At 42.2% G+C, this 17,121-nt stretch overlaps 1 protein-coding gene across 5 annotated transcripts in view; it reads right to left on the minus strand.

The window, feature by feature from the left end:
* The window catches only part of trak2 (trafficking protein, kinesin binding 2), a 135,241-nt gene that overhangs the window by 39,233 nt on the left and 78,887 nt on the right, over positions 1 to 17,121 (minus strand). For 3 of the 5 annotated variants that reach the window (XM_072482348.1, XM_072482340.1, XM_072482331.1), the window contains 4 exons: positions 9,455 to 9,502; positions 4,271 to 4,347; positions 2,938 to 3,054; positions 765 to 974 (listed from right to left, as the gene is read on the minus strand). In XM_072482348.1, coding sequence (XP_072338449.1) covers positions 765 to 974; positions 2,938 to 3,054; positions 4,271 to 4,347; positions 9,455 to 9,502 — 452 coding nt within the window. Of the gene's footprint in view, positions 1 to 764; positions 975 to 2,937; positions 3,055 to 4,270; positions 4,348 to 5,453; positions 5,547 to 9,454; positions 9,503 to 17,121 lie in introns of all 5 variants that reach the window. The other 2 variants (XM_072482365.1, XM_072482357.1) reach the window with 2 other exon arrangements.

Here is a 17,121-nt window from a genome sequence, read left to right on the forward strand (position 1 = left end):
TGGCCAGGATATAATAGTGGAATCTCTCTGCATATGATTTCCAGTTTACGGAGTCTTCCTTTAATGGGCCCAAGGTGGCAAATTTGCCCATAATTTTCAGTGCTATCGGAATGCTCTCACGACTTCCCTTAATGTTCTATCGCAAATATGGCGAATAAGCTAACTGTATCAGCTAACTATATTCAACTTTTTTCTCTTTGCATCTTACTCTACTGTACGTGATGAGCACTGCAGCCTAACTTCCTTGGATTGCCTGATTAATGTGACCAACAACCGTATCAGTCCGATATCAGATGCGATATGTGAGGTGCGATCGCTGACCCACTGTTGATCTGCCTCAATGTTGACCATCGACAGCTTTGATTTACTTTTCACTTCAAAAATGTTTTTCTTCTCTCCTCTGATCTGTTCCTCGTCACCTGTTTTCTTTTTACCCTGTTGTGTACTATGCTTGCAGGATAAAAAGACCGGATTTGCTAAGCACGTGGGTTGAAAGCAGTAACCAACAGAGGTTTATTAGATACTTAACTGTAAAGAGGCTCAGTCTAAACTGACTCTCAGCCAGTGAAGTAACCAATGATGTCACAGTCTATCAAGTGACAAAAAGGCCCATGCAAAAGCACAACAATATCAACCCACATATAATTCAAAAGTCATACACAAGCAAGATATTGACATGTGCAACTAAGCCAGTGGCTTGTCCCGGGTATGTGGTGCACCAATATATTAGTTATTCTAAATGGGATTCTGCCACCATGACCTACCTCAGAACGGAGAGAGAAGTTTTCATCCTCCAGTTCTCGCAATTTAATCTGTAAAGCATCCAGCTGCATCAAGCTGTGGGACAGATGAAAGGACTCATTGTGGCGGAGGGGTGTGGAGCAGCTGGAGTCGGATTCGCTCTCCTCCGAAGCATTGGCCACCACTCGCAGAAGGTCATCCTTCTTGGACAGCTCATGCTGCAGTTGATTAACCTAATGGAAAGAACATGGACGGAATAGTGGCTAATTGGAAAATACAAATGAACCCAAAACACAATGTGCAAGGACAGAGTAAGAAGAACAGTGGGAGGTCTTGCCAGTATTCTGGCTTCTGTTTACCCTCAACCTGTATCACTAACACAGATTACAAAGTAATTATCACATTGCTGTTGTGGGATCTTGCTAAGTAAAAATTGGCTGCTGGGCTTCCTACATTATGACAGTGACTAGACCACATGACTAGTTCCTTGACTATAAAGTGCTTTGGAATATATTTTAGAGAGTATGGAAGGTGCTTTATAAATGCCAAGTTATCAGTTGCCTGGGTCCCACAGTCCCTAAATCTCTCCTACTCCTCCTTTCAGCCCCTTCCTTCAACAAACCCCTTTCGCCAAGCTTCGAGTCACCCTTTGTAATATTTCTCTTTCCAATGGCAGCACGGTAGCACAGTGGTTAGCACTTTGGCTTCACAGCGCCAGAATCCCAGGTTTGATTCCTGGCTTGGGTCACTGTCTGTGCTGAGTCTGCACGTTCTCCTAGTGTCTGCGCGGGTTTCCTCCGGTTGCTCCAGCTTCCTCCCGCAAGTCCCGAAAGACGTGCTGTTAGGTAATTTGGACGTTCTGAATTCTTCCTCTGTGGACGGCTAGAGGATTTTCACAGTAACTTCATTGCAGTGTTAATGTAAGCCGACTTGTCACAATAAAGATCATTATTACACCCATATCCTCAGTTACACCTCAATGAAGGGTTCAGGGACACTTTTATCTTATATTACAGTTGCTGAAAAAATAGAAGCTACTATGGTGTCTTCGAACAGGATGCAGTGACACCCATATGTTAAGATGGCTTTAAAAAATTGTTAGTTTCTACTTAATGCACAAAATGAACAACTTGAGCACAAAAGCAAAATACTGCAAGAACTTGGAAATCTGAACCAGAAAATTGAAAATACTGAAATACTCAGCAGGTCAGGCAACATCTATGGAGAGAGTTAAAGGTCAATAACCTAGCTCTGATGAAAGATTACTGACCTGAAACATTAACTTTGTTGTTCTCCCGATAGATGTAGGCTCACGGTTGAGTATTTTAAGCATTTTCTATTTTTATTTGTATTTATACACCACCTTTAACATAGTAAAATGTTCATGTTGCTTCACAGAAACATTATTAGACAAAAACTGACACCAAGCCTGTAACCCAAAGGTCAGTTTTAAACAGCATCTCAAAGGAAGAAAGAAAGCTCGAAAGGCAGAGAGGTTTAGAGGAGAATTCCAGAGCTTAGTGCCAAGACGGCTGAAGGCACTTCCACAAATGGCTATCAAAATCAGGAATGTGTAAAGGGCCAGGATTGAATGGGTGCAGAGATCTCAGAGGACTTCAATATGTTGCAGAGATAGGGAGAAAGGACAACGACTCGAAGAACGACTACATGCTGCAAATTTAATTATCTCCTCCAGTCAGCAAACTCTTCCAGTGTCAGTGGAACAAGACGATTAGGCAATAGTACAGTGCATTGGAGAATCCATCGGCTGTGAGGTGGTGATTCCCCACAGGGTGTACATTTAATGATGTAGCACCCATTGGAAAGACCTTTGAGCAGATATCAGAATCAACGACTACAGGAGCTACCACAAATTTCTGCCATCCCAACATGCCATGGATTTCAATGGTATATATTTAGATTAATACCATGTTATAAACCCTATGCAACCCTTTGATTCAGATTGGTTTGTGACAACAGATTTTTATTCTCATCTATTCATTCTTGGGATGTGGCAAGACTGTAATTTATTACCTGTTTTATCTGAAGGGCTGGCTATACCATTTTGCAGGGCATTGGCATGGGATTGGAGGCTAGATTGGAAAAAGACAACATGTTTCCTTCCCTAAAAGAGGTGAACCGGTTGCGTTTGATTTGATAGTTCAGCATCTCTTTACTCTGAAAGTGACTACTCACTTGATCAAAAGCCTGAGCCAACTGTTCTTCCAAGTGCTCATTCCTCTCCGTCAGTACCCGGTTCCGTTGCAATAATGACTGTCCTATCCGGGCAGCCAATTCCAAATCGCGATCTCTCTGCCAAAAAAAACCCATAAGTAACCAGAGTCCTTTGGCTACAAATAACCCAACTCTCATAGATCTATTGAGTTTATATGTTGAAGCATTGTGATCTTATTGTTTTTTCAACTTCATGTATAGCCATCTGCAGTGACTGTACACACAATACTTTTCACCGTATCTTGGGTATACGTGACAATAAATAAATCAAATCTACCATCAGCGCAAACGGATACATCAGATCATTTTGTGCAAAACACTTTTGATTCCCTTCCCCTACTCTGTGGATAAAGAACAGCAACTGACCATACCATTTATAGCAGCTTGAAAAACTGACAAATTCACAAATATGATCAGGGATTTGTTTTGGGAATCCGGAACAAGCCAAAGCAATATTCCCTTTAAGCTGCACTAGTATGCAACCACACTCCAGTCTAGAACTTGCCACAAAAAGGATGAACAGGTTCCACATAAGTGGTCCTTTAAGATATGCGCCTGCATGGCCGTGCAGTAAGCTAAAAGGGACCACATAGTGCAAAAGTGCTACGCAAAGCAAAAGGAAATTAGGAGGAACAAGAGTTGGAGTGCTCCTCATTGTGAGCTTTTTGAACAATATATATTCAGGTTCATCATGCACTAGCCTAAGGAGGATCATTTCAGCCAACTAACCCGTAACGGAGTTCACAACATTTTGAGTGCACAGGCACCTTGTTGACTTGGAAGAATATATCCACCTTCAGGGAATAAATTAAGAGAGCATTTGTAAAAAGAGCAGGTTTTGATTGATTAAATAGGAAGAAACGGTTTCTACTGGCAAAAGGGCCAGTAACCAGAGGACACAATTTTGGATGACCGACAAATAAAACAAAGGAGAAAAGAAGTCAGAAGTCTGGATGGTGCTTCCTGAAAGTGCGGTAGAAGCAAATTGAGTAACTGTCAAAAAGGGAATTGGATAAATACTTGAAGATGAAAGATTTGTAGGGTGATGGAGAAAGAGCAGAAGAATGGGACTATTTATAGCTCTTTCAAAGAGTGGACCAAATGGTCTTTGGTGCAGAGTGATTCGATTTAGTGTTACTGTGAACTTTTCATTTTCTACAATCAATATTTGAAAAGTGTTAAATGTGCATCAGTCCCTTGCTGGTCTGCCAGGGGTTGTTACTCCTTTCTGATTTGTAACTGAAACTGGTTTTGATAGCAGACACTTGGTAAATGCAGCTTAAATAAAGCTCACCTCAGCCAGTAGGTGTGTAAGCATTTCGGTGTCATTATAAGTCCTGGTCATCTGATCCACCCTGTCGGAACTGAGAACTGGGGAAACAGTAAGAAATTAGAAAGAGAAACCTTTTACTTTGCTTGGGTTGAAACATAAAAGAACAAAAAGATAACCAGTACAATTCTCTTTCATTTACAACAGTTCCAATTAGCAGACAGAGCTATACAACATTCTTAATAATTAATTTACGGGACGTGGACATCCCTGGCTGAGGCAACATTTATTGCCCATCCCTAGTTGCTCTTGAAAAGGTGGTGATGAGTTGCCTTCTTGAACTGCTGCTGTCAGAGGTGTCGGTACATCCACAGTACTGCTAGGGAGGTAGTTCCTGGATCATGACCTAGCGACAGCGAAGGAACAGTGATATATTTTCAAGTTAGAGTGGTCAGTGACTTGAAGGCAAACTTCCAGGTGTCCTTCTAGATGGTAGTTGTCTTGGGTTTGGAAGGTGTTGCCTAAGAAACCTCAGTGAGTTCCTGCAGTGCATCTTGTAGATGGTATACGCTGCTGCCACTGTTCATCAGCAGCGGAGGGAGTGAATATTTGTGGGAGGAGTACAAATCAAGGGGGCAGCTTAATCCTGGATGGTGGTGTTGGTGCTGCACTCGTCAAGTCAAATGGAGAATATTCCTGATGTGTGCATTGTAGACAGTGGACAGACTTTGGGGAGTCAGGTGATGAGTTACTCGCCGCAGGAATCCTAGCCTCTGACATGTTCTTGTAGACAGTATATTTGCATGGCTAGTCCAGCTAAGTTTCTGGTTAATGATAACCCCCAGGATGTTGAGAATGGAGGATTCAGTGATGGTAATGCCTTTCAATGTCAAACGGTGATGATTAGATCCTCTCTTGTTGGAGATGATCATTGCCTGGCACTTGTATGATGCAAGTGTTACTTGCCACTTGTCAGCCAAAGCCTGGGTATTGTCCAGGTCTTGCTGCATTTGGGCATGGACTGCTTCAGTATAAGCAGAGTTGCGAATGATGCTGAACATTGTACAATCATTAGGGAACATCCCCACCTCGAACCTCATGATGGAAGGAAGGTGATTGATAAAGCAGCTGAAGATGGTTGGGCCTAGGACATGCCCTGAGGAACTCCTGCAGTGATGTCCTGGAACTGAGATGATTGACTACTAACCACCAAAGCCGTCTTCCTTGGTGCTGGGTATGACTCCAACCAGCTGTTACTTTAGTACCAAAAACGCACGTCAACTGAAGTTTGAATAAATTTCTGAAAGAAATAACCAACCAAGTTCTTAAATCGGTGTCATCCTTTGGTAATTGACCCTTTTACCAGTGGAGATATTTACTCCCCATCTAGCTACCCTCTTAGAACTCCTCCTGTTGTGCTAAACAGCCATTAGGAACTGATCACATTAAGAAAATGTCACCATGGTCCTGGGTTTTCTATATCTATCATTCATTTATACACCGCTCCTATACTTACACAATGCTCTGTTCCAACTGTTGAGAGACTATGTGGACATTTCTAGCCTCTAAACAGGTGCAGAGCCCTAATGCGTTGAACTTGATACAGCATTAATCGTAGAGGATGGATGCAATGGGAACGAGCAGCGCCATTGCAACATGGAAACAAATTTATTTCAGAATGTTCATCCCAAAGGCCTTCACTCTCCAAGATAAATAAGTGATATGCAGAGATGCAGGTTAATGCTCTGGGGCCCCCGTGTTTCAATCCTACAATGACAGATGATGAAGTTCGAATTCAATAAAAATATGAAATTAAAAGCTTATTGATGACCAAGAAACCATTGTCAGTGTCATAAAAACTTATCTGGTTCACTAATGTCCTTCAGGGAAGGAAATCTGCTATTCTTACCTGGTCTGGCCTACATGTGACTCTAGACCCACAGCAATGTGGTTGACTCTTAAATCCTAGCAAGTCACTCAGTTCAAGGACAATTAGGGATGAGCAATAAATGCTGTCCAGCCAACGACACCCACATCCCATGAATGAATTTTTTAAAAATTGACCTGGAAGCATTGGATGCTGCTGTCTGAGGTAAAATGTTAAATTACACACAAAATTAAAAACCTTCAGCTTAATGATCTACGCCAAACCGCAATCCACTCATGAAAAAGTAGCCACAGCATGAAAATGTTTCTGATGTGAACAAGAAGCTTGTGAATGGAACCAGGGAGAACCTTGGATGAATGAAAGGCAAAACAAGGTAGGGCAGGTTTATGAATAAATTGTCCATTTTTAAGAAGAATCACCTCAACTTTGTACTTATGACCCTAACATTGCTGTGCTTCCAAATACTGAAAGAATGTAGGGATAAACCCATTGATATATCTAAGGCAGCAGCTCACCACCAACTTCTCAAGGGCAATTAGGGATGGGCAATAACCCAAAACACACATCCCATGAATGAATACAAAAAATGTTGCTTGAAAGCTGCTTTTGGATTTCACTCTGTTCCACTAAGTTGGCATCAATCCAGCAAAAATGTCACAGCTCTGCTTTAAACACATACGAAGTTACAGTCTACTTCAAGAGGCAGAATATTGGCCAACTCACCAGGGAAAATTCCCCCATTCTTCAAAATAACGACACAAATTATTTTGCATACACAAGTGGTTGCCTTGGTTTCGTGTCCCATCAGAAAAACGGCACCTCTGAACGTGCAGCTCCCCCTCAGCTCTGGGTGCGGTGTCGACCTGGTCAATGTGCTCAAGTCTCTGGAATGGGACTTCTGCACACAACCTTCAGGCTGTTGTCAAACGACATGCACATTTCAAACCACTCCATTTGATTTTCAAATCGACGGCGCCCTTTGTGCTAATTATTCTTAAAGGTTAGATTCCAGAGTAATCTTTTTTGAATAAATTCACTTTACTTTTAAATATTCATTCAAGGGATGTGGGTGTCGCTGGCTGGGCCAGTGAGCCCTTTCAGCAATAGGCTATTACTATGTGCATTTAAAGCAAGGCTATCTCATTTATGATCCCTAATTGGCCACAACCTTCTTTTGACTATCCTTTCTATTGGTCCCAGTTGGTCAGTAACACTGAACTTGCAAACACCAGTGTCGGGTGCAAGATTTTAGCAGGCTGAATTCAGGCAGTGTCTGTCCACATTTTTGCAAGGGATGGTGGAATGGTGAACATAGTGGAGGGGGTTAATTAATTTATGGCTTTGCTAGCTTGTGTGCCAATACTGTAGGTTTAGACAAATGGATGCGTCTTTAAGGGATGAAAGCAGTCTGTAGCAGGGAAACACACTTATAGATTTCTCAGTAGCTTTACTTAGAGAATGTTAAATATGGTAGTCGTTGGCTGTGGCTCCATCAGTAATAGTCAGAAGATTGTGGGTTCAAGACTCACTCAGGTCTTGAGCACAAAATCTAGGCCGTCAGCCCAGTGCACTCCTGAGAGTGCATGCACTGCACTGTTGGGCAATCCACATTTTTGAATGAAACATCAGGTGGACCTAAAAGATTCCACAATACAACTTTTCGAAGAGGAGCTGGGGTGCTCTCTCCATGTGTCTTGGCCAACATTTAACAGACAATATCACAAAGGAAAAAAAAACATTTTACCTGTACTCATTTATCTCAGTGCTATTTGTGGGTCTTGCTGCGTGCAAATTAACTGCAGCAGTTTGCAAAGCACATTTGGATGGCCCACGGTCATGAAAGGCACTATATAAATGCACATCTATCGCTTCTCGGCCTTTTAGTTAAAATCAAGCGTCACATCAAGCCCACAATGAGGCGCAATGCATTTTCGTGTCAGCTTGGATTTTGCACCTTTGTCTTGTGGAGACCATGAATTGACTTCAATTTGAACTGTTTTTTGGAGCAGGCAATGATATGGATTAAGGATTTGCCTTGTTCACTCTGCACATTGGCTTTGTAACTTTAATGGGGTAAAAAAAAGTTAAATAAATAAATGCACATCTTTGTTTGCTTGCAACTGAATAAAATGGGCGCAACGGTGGCACAGCAGTTAGCACTGTTGCCTCACTGCACCAGGGACCCGGGTTCAATTCCAACCACGGGTGGCTGTGTGTGTGTGTGGAGTTTGCACATTCTCCCTGTGTCTGCATGGGTTTCCTCCAGGATGCAGGTTAGGTAGGGTTGCGGTGTTAGGGCGGGAGAGTGGGTCTAAGTAGGGTCCTTTCAGAGGGTCGTTGCAGCCTTGATGGGCCGAATTACCTATTTCTGCATTGTATTAATTCTATTCTATGTTCTAGGAGGCGATTCTGAACATTTTGATCCCTTGAAGTTACAAGCAGGGATGTTCTAAAATCTGAAAACAGAACTCGGGGCTCAAATGGAGGTTAGAATGGCCATAGTAAATGCCGGGCTTTAGACTTTCTAAAGCAATCAGCCTCTAAATTTGAAACAATCTCTGTTGCTCTTTTAGAAAGAGACCGACAATAACTCCTATTTATACACAGTCTTCAATGAAGAAATATAGTGCGACGTTGTTTCAGGCAGCAATCGACAATTATACATCGAGTCAAAGAAGGAATCGACAATTGTACACCAAGCCAAAGGAGAATGTATTAAGGTGGGTTGACCAGAATAAAGTGCTGGGGTTTAAGGTGGACCTGCAAACAGCTCTTGGTAGGTATGGATTACAGCAGTAGAGAGGCACAGGTTCAGAATGGAAAGGTAACAGAGAATTTGGATGGAACTGAAGTTGTGCAGGGGTTTACAAAAATAGAGAAGGATGGGATCAAAAAACGAATTTAAGCACAAGGATAGGAATTTAAAATTGGAGGGACTGGGAGTCAACATAGGTCAGAAATGATGAGTGAGCAGAGGGCTTAGATACAATTCCAATCATTGTGGATTTAGGGGGAGAGGGGGGAGAAGGAGGAAGAAAACAGACATGGTCTATTTGGACAGCCTGGGATGCAAACTGAAAGGGCCAACTTACATTTCAGTGCATTACCTGATAACCTGACTCAAGTACTGGACAAATTACTTTATCTAACACTTGAATATTATGACATTATGAAGCAAGGCACTTTACATGGTCTCTGACCTCGCCTTGTAAACAAATTCCATCTTGGTATCAAGTTTATTCACACATCTGTTGTTGCCAAACCTGTAGGACTCTGAACAGAGAGGTTAAACATTAAACAAACATTTGTATACTCTGTACCTGTCTCAACGCCTACATGGATTGAATGTTGAAAAATGCTCGATGATCCTAAATTAAAATACAATTTTTTCAGTAACTGGATAATTCAAACTACCTCAAAACTGCACCAAGCACAGATGAACCAGAATAGGACACATACATCAATGTATTACTTGGGCATAGCACTGTACTTCGACCGTTACATTGCAACTCTGATTATTCCCAACCATGGTGGTAATTTAATAAAAGACTGCACAATCTTCATTTTAAATGTATGTCTGTCAATTACAGGCAAGGTGAATACATTTGGGAAGTCTCAATTACTTGGAATGACAGATAAGGGATTTTCAAAGAAGCAAATGTGATATGGGAAAGACCTTGTTCACACAGCAACCACAATTTTAATAGCTCCACTATTGGGGCTTTCAGCTGCCTTGGTGAAGAGCTAGGGAACCCTCCCTGCACCTCGCCAACCCCCGATCATACTTTCCTCTTACAAGATCCTCCTTAAAACCTATCTCTTTGATCATAAGGGGATGGAAGTGCAATCTATTAAACAAGAACAGTTCTGATCAGAAGAATACATTCCCACAATCTGGTTCTAAAGCTTATTGTGCAGCAGGAAAGTCTTGAGCTAATTAAGAGTAACCTTCAAAGCAATGCACAACAAAACGAGTTTCAAAACAAGAGCCAACCAATAACAACATCACGCTACTGGGCTAAACGATTTGAAAGTCACCTTAGATGCTGAAGAATTTAAAGCTCAACTCTAAGACGGAAGACTGTTCTTAATCTAACATATTGTCCAAATGAAGTATCAAAATGTTAACCACTCATCCCCTTGACTGCTAGTTTCTTAGCCACAATTACAAACAGCATACAGGCTTAGCTATCGATATCTAGGACAGAACTAATTGTTTAGCCTCACCTGCCTTTACTAATATTTCCAGATATTCTTCATTGTAATTCTCATCTGCATCAATCTGATCTTGCTGGCATTCCATGATAATAAAATCCCATACATCACTAACCTTTACATTCCATGAGATTATTAATATTGCTAATAACCAATACTGCCCCATGTGTCGCAACCGTTTCACAGATTCACCGGTAGTGTGTACACGCTGTTAACTATTGCAACAATGAAGGACAAGGAGCACCTTAAAATCATAAAACTACTTGCAGCCAATCAAACTGTGTCGTATTTATATACAACACAAGTGTATTTATGGTGTGCTTCCAGATGGGGGCAGGAAGCAGCACATAATCTAAGAGATTGAATTGGGAGTTAAAAATTGACTGGTTACTGATCGTTCAACTTAAAATTTTAAAAATCCTGCGATATTGGAAGTGAACATGATTGCATCAAATTACGCATGCACAACTGTTAGACAGAAGTTATTTGTGTTGTTCTCTCTGCCATACCCCCAAGCAGCATTTTTTAAAAATTTTTTTTAAGTGCCACACCTAGGAGGGAGATCAAAAATGGTTACACCATTATGATTGAAGAATTATTAGCACAACAGATTAAATAATGCACTTAATCACGGTTGAGAAATCTTTAAGTACCATCAAAGCTTGACCGGTGTAAAGGTCAACTCTTTCTAAATTTCAGCGGCACGGTAGCACAGTGATTAGCACTGTTGCTTCACAGCGCCAGGGACCTGGATTCCTGGCTTGGGTCACTGTCTGTGCGGAGTCTCCCCATTCTCCCCGTGTCTGTGTGGGTTTCCTCCGGGTGCTCTGGTTTCCTCCCACAAGTCCCGGAAGACGTGCTGTTAGGTGAATTGGACATTCTGAATTCTCCCTGTGTACCCAAATAGGTGCCAGAGTGTGGCGACTAGGGGATTTTCACAGTAACTTCATTGCAGTGTTAATGGAAGCCTACTTGTGTGACTAATAAAGATTATTATTTAAGAAAGCTATTTGTGTATCATCGGGCTGTATAACCCACCTTACAATGGGAATGAAACCCCCAATGTTTCTCCATTATTATCGCACTATTCTGTGGTACAGAATAAATTGGGATATGGTGTTGCTGTTGTTGGGAAGCCAAAAGCTATTTCTACCTTGAGAATGACTAATGAACCAAAGTGCAACCAATCTCTTTGTAATAGCTATGGTTCAGTGGGTAGCCTCGGAGTCAGAAGGTTGTGCACGAATCCCATGCCGATGGCTTCACTTCACAGCAGGTCTGTAGCAGTGCAGCACCGTTGGAGGTCTTTCAGGTGAAAGCTTAATCCGAGACACCATCTGCCCTCTCCGATGGATGTTAAAGAATCCAGACATTAATGAAAAAGAATAGCTGGGAAGGTCTCCTCGGTATCCTGGCTTGGTACTTCTCCATAAAGCAATATCACTGCAACAGATTTTAACGGTCACTATACAGAAGTATTTATGGGATCTTCGTACCAGCTGAGAATTCTGAATTCTCCCTTCATGTACCCGAACATGGGCCGGAATGTGGCGACTAGGGGCTTTTCACAGTAACTTCATTGCAGTGTTAATGTAAGCCTCCTTGTGACAATAAAGGTTATTTATTTATTTATACAGTGACTGCACTTTAAAAAATAGTACTTCTTTGGCTATAAAATACTTTGGGACAAATTATGACAGGGGATACATATAAGTGGAAGTCTTTCTCTACAAGATGAAACCACTGATAACAGGTCTATAGAAACAGCAACAGAAAGAACTGATAAATATCAAGGGCCAAATCAATATTATTGTCACAGTAGATAGCACAGCACAATGGCAGGGCAGAGCTAGTGATAGTATCATGAATCTGCAGCAACCAAATACTGAGGCAGAATGTTCCCAGCCCAGTGAAGGCAGGTTCTGAAAGGTGCAGGGTGGAAACATCCCAGAAAATAACGATTGATTTGGGACACAATGTGATCACACTCTCTCCCAGCTTCCTCTGTGGCAGGATGCAAATCCAGCGGTGGAACCCTCGAGGGTCTGACAGAAAAGCAATTGAGCTGGTTAAAATGGCAAATTCGCTTTTTCAATCATGAATTCCTTTTTTCCACACAGTGCACATGGTGTCTGCACCTTGTTGGTATTACTGAGGTGAGTGCTTAGCAGGAAGAGCTTTAGCGAAACTGACAAGCTGAGAAAGATTTGATCAGTTACACTGAAGAGTTCCTGACATGGCCATTGAGAAAATGCTTCTCTTAGAGTGCACTTTCACTGCTTGACAGGTGACTGGAAATTTCTTGGAAGAGACTTCATCTGTCCAACACTTCACTCACCCTCAGCTGTACTTCTCTCAATCTAGCCTTCACAATGGCATGGGAATAACTTTACAGTTGCACCTTTCACCTCTGCTGAGGGGCTGAGAGACTACACCATCACCAGCTAGAAAATGTGTTGACCTGCAGTACAGGAGAACTTTGAGCCAGTGTGGGGTTCAGCATCTCAATTCGTCATGCTTTCACTGATCATGCCCAACCGAGGTCCTCAATCCTCTCAGTGCGCAGTCTCCAAGCTGCAGGACTCGCATTCTCACTGTTGACTTCCTCAGTTTCCATCCTGTCCTCTTTCTTCCGTCCTTTAGAGGGCTCACCTCACTACAGCCCCTCCGATCCCACAGGTAAGAGTAATTCCCAGAGTATGTTAAGGAGAGCATGAGTAAGAGGGTAAGAAACATCAAAGATGGGAACAATTCCACTACATAATGGAGAGGTGCATCCTGAGAAATCTCTACTATTATTAAGTCTTGCAGAGGACCACCAGCTATTCTGCAGTTTTCATGAATTGTCAATTTAGCATGTGCAGATAAATATGGAAGGCTGGATGAGTGGAAGCCAGTCACAATAAGGCTGCAACCAAACGTGGAACAATCTGCAGAAATCTGCAATAGGGCTTGCTGAACATTTACTTACCACTTGAGGTCACTAGATTCCACATGATTGCAAAAGCTGTTTAATATGCGACTTTAAAAAGTACTTCCAAATTCAATTGCACTGATGCAAATTATGCACCTACTCTGTTACCAGCAGTTAAATATTTTTTTACTTCAACCAGTTGTTGGTAAATATCAGTAGTTAAAGATGTTTCATTGCACTGTGAATCAACCTTTGTACAAAAATAGACCAATAGTATGGGAAAACAAAATTCCAGGTTAAATGTTTGCTATTTATGTAGCAAATGGAGGAGACAACAAAAGAGAATGTGGGAGAGATGAAGGCAAAATGGTAGCAACGCCAAGGTAGTAATCCAGGGGCCAGGCTAGTTCGCAGGGGACATGGGTTCAAATCCCACAGCAGCTGGTGGAATTTAAACGAAATTAATAAAATCCAGAATTCAAAAAAACTAGTCGCAGTAACGGCGACCACAGAGCGATCATCCATTATTGTAAAAATGCATCTGGTTCACTGATGTCCTTTAGAGAAGGAAATCACCGTCCTTACCTGGTATGGTCTACATGTGACTCTAGAGATGTGGTTGACTAAATTCCTTCTGAAATGACCTAGCTAGCCATTCAGTTAAGGGCAATTAGGGATGAGTAATCCCATGAAAGAAGAAAAAAATGCAAGTGAGGATCCTGGAGGTGGTGAGAAAGACTCTAAATCTTCCATCATAAAGGATTTATGATTGAAAGAAATTGAGGCTTACCGAAAATATTGAAAATTTCAAGTCGGCGGATGCGCACACATAGACGCACACATGCATGCATGCACACACACAATTAGTCCAACAGATGGCATTTGCCCCAAACACATTCCATGATCTTCATAACTGAAAACGCCACTTTCTGACATTTTGTTCCAGTCACACTCATGCAGCTAGTCTAGAAGGAACTAAGAGCATCTTTTAATTCCATGCAACAGCAAAGTGCTCAAGTGTGATGAATGCAGGACATCGTTATATATTAGATTTTGTTGCAGTCATGTTATTAAAAACTCTGGGTTCAAACACAAACAGGCAGTATGTCTACTAAAGCTGTGGTTAAGGAGTTTTAAAGGAGAACTAATGATTAATTTCACCATTTATTTGTTTACAGAGAGATGGCTAATGGAATATTGTTTATATAAAGAAGTTCTCTGGGGTGTAGATAATTCATGGAATCATAGAATCCTACAGTGCAGGAGGCCATTTGGCCCATCGAGTCTGCACTGACCCTCTGAAAGAGTATTCAATACCTAGGCCCTCCCCATGCAATCCCATAACTCCACCTAACGTTTGCACGCTAATGGGGAATTTTAGCATGGCCACTCAACCTAACCTGCACATCTCTGGACTGTAGGAGAAAACTGGAGCACCCGGAGGAAACTCCGCAGACACAGGAAGAAAGTGCAAACACCTCACAAGACAGTCACCCAGGCCAGAATTGAACCCGGGTCCCTGATGCTGTGAAGCAGCAGTGCTAACCACTGTGCCGCCCTAAGGGATGGTGTTTAGTCCTAGCTAAGCAGTTGATGGGACATCTTAGTGGGATACAGATGATGTAATTAACAGGAGGAGCCAGGTTGGTCTATAGTTTTTGGCGTTTTGCCACTGGATTTGAGACTAACAAAACAGAAGGATTTTCAGGTTGCTCCTGAAAGGGTCTGGCTCCAAAGGTCTGCACAGCAAACAGCAAGTAACCCTGGTTGCTAACTTTGTTTATGACTGAATTTTGAACTGTATCCAAAAAAGCTGTAATTTAAATAACTGAAGAAGATAATAGTTAGGGAACCGGGCTTGGAGGATAAAGGAGAAATGAATCTGAAAGTAGAACCAGGAAACCAAAAGAGCTGATTGGGGGAGTACATTTATATATTCTATGAAAGAAGCAGAGAAGAAGAGCCCGAGTTGATACTTGTTAACAAGGGCAAGTCATGTCAGCAGAGCTCCAAGCTGTAGTCAGCTCGTCCTGCTCCATGTGAGACCAGGAGCGTTTCCAGTTCTCAGGAGCACCATGTGTGCAGGAAGCATCTCCAGCTACAGCTCCTGGAAACCCAAATTTCAGAGCTGGAGCAGCGGCCGGGGACATGGTGGAGCATCTGCAAAGCAGAGACAGGTGGTCACAACGCAGGCTCAGACGCCACAGGCAAGAAGGGTGCAGGAATCTCCTGTAGCCATTTTCCTCCAAAACTGCTAGCCCGGTTTGAATACTGTTGAGGGGAATGACCTCTCGGGGGCAAAGCAGCAACAGCCAAATTCACTGCACCCATGTTGGGTCTGTTGCAGAGAGGAGCAGCAAAAAAATGTGGGATTAAGGGATTCAATTGTAAGAGGAATAGATAGGCGCTTCTGTGGCCGCAAACGAGACTCCCAAGATGGTGTATTGACTTCCTGGTGCTAGGGTCAAGGATGTCTCGGTGCAATTACAGGACATTCTGGATGGGGAGGGAGCAGTGGTCGTGGTGGACATTGATACAAATGACATGGGTTTAAAAAAAGGGATGAGGTACTGAAAGTAGAATATAGGGAGTTTGGAAGAAAGTTGAGAAGTCGGACCTCAAAGGTAGTGACCCCAGGGTTACTACCAATGCCAGTTTGAGAACAAATAGCAGAATAGATCAGATGAATACGTGGCTGAAGAGATGGTGTGAGGGGGAAGGTTTCAGATTCCTGGGGCATTGGGACCAGTTTTTGGGAAGGTGAGACGTGTACATACTGGACGAGTTACCCCTGGGCAGGATCGGGACTCACGTCTTTGGTCGGGGTACTTGCTAGAGCAGTTGGTGAGGGTTTAAACTAATATGGCAGTAGGTTGGGAACCTATGCAAGGATTCAGAGCAAGAGAAAAACACAAGAAGAAGAAGAAGAAAAGTAATAGGGAGAGAAACCAAGGTCCAGTATCAGATAATTACACTGTGAACAATAATAGGGACCAGTCAAGGAGCATTAAAAAGACAAACCTTAAGGTTTTGTACCTGAATGCTCGGAGCATTCAAAATAAATTCCCGTACCAGTTCCCCGAACAGGCGCCGGAATGTGGCGACTAGGGGCTTTTCACAGTAACTTCATTGAAGCCTACTTGTGACAATAAGCTATTTTCATTTCATTTCATTTTCAATAAAATGGATGAATTAGTTGCGTAGCTAGATGTAAAGGGGTATGATATTGCTGGGATTACGGCGACATGGCTCCAAGGTAACCAAGGATGCGAACTAAACATTGAGGGCTATTCTGTTTTTAGGAAGGTCAGACAAAATGGAGAAAGTGATGGAGTTACATTGGTGATTAAAGAAAATATTGACACAATATTGAGGAAAGATATTAGCACAAACAATGTGGAATTTGTATGGGTAGAGTTAAGAAACATCACATGGCAAAAAATATTAGTTAGGGTGGTTTACAGACCACCAAATTACAGTGGCAATGTTGGGAATAGCATTGGATAGGAAATCAGAGATGCATTTGTTAAAGGAACATCTGTGATTATGGGTGACTTTAATCTGCATATAGATTGGAGGACTTAAATTAGTCACAGCACAATAGAGGAAGAATTTCTGGAGTCTATACGGGATGGTTTTCTAGACCAGTATGTTGAGGAACCAACAAGGGAACAGGCCATCTTGGGCTGGGTGTTGTACTATGAGAAGGGATTAGTTGTGAGGGAACCCTTGGGGATGAGTGACCACAATACGATAGAATTCTTGATCATGGAGAATATGGTGGCTATGATGGACTAGGAAACATTACTGAAAGGAAGTACAGTGGGCAGGTAATGGCAGGCATTCAAGGAACGAATG

The sequence above is a fragment of the Scyliorhinus torazame genome, chromosome 2 (assembly GCF_047496885.1).
Source record: "Scyliorhinus torazame isolate Kashiwa2021f chromosome 2, sScyTor2.1, whole genome shotgun sequence".
Classification (NCBI taxonomy): Eukaryota; Metazoa; Chordata; class Chondrichthyes; order Carcharhiniformes; family Scyliorhinidae; genus Scyliorhinus; species Scyliorhinus torazame.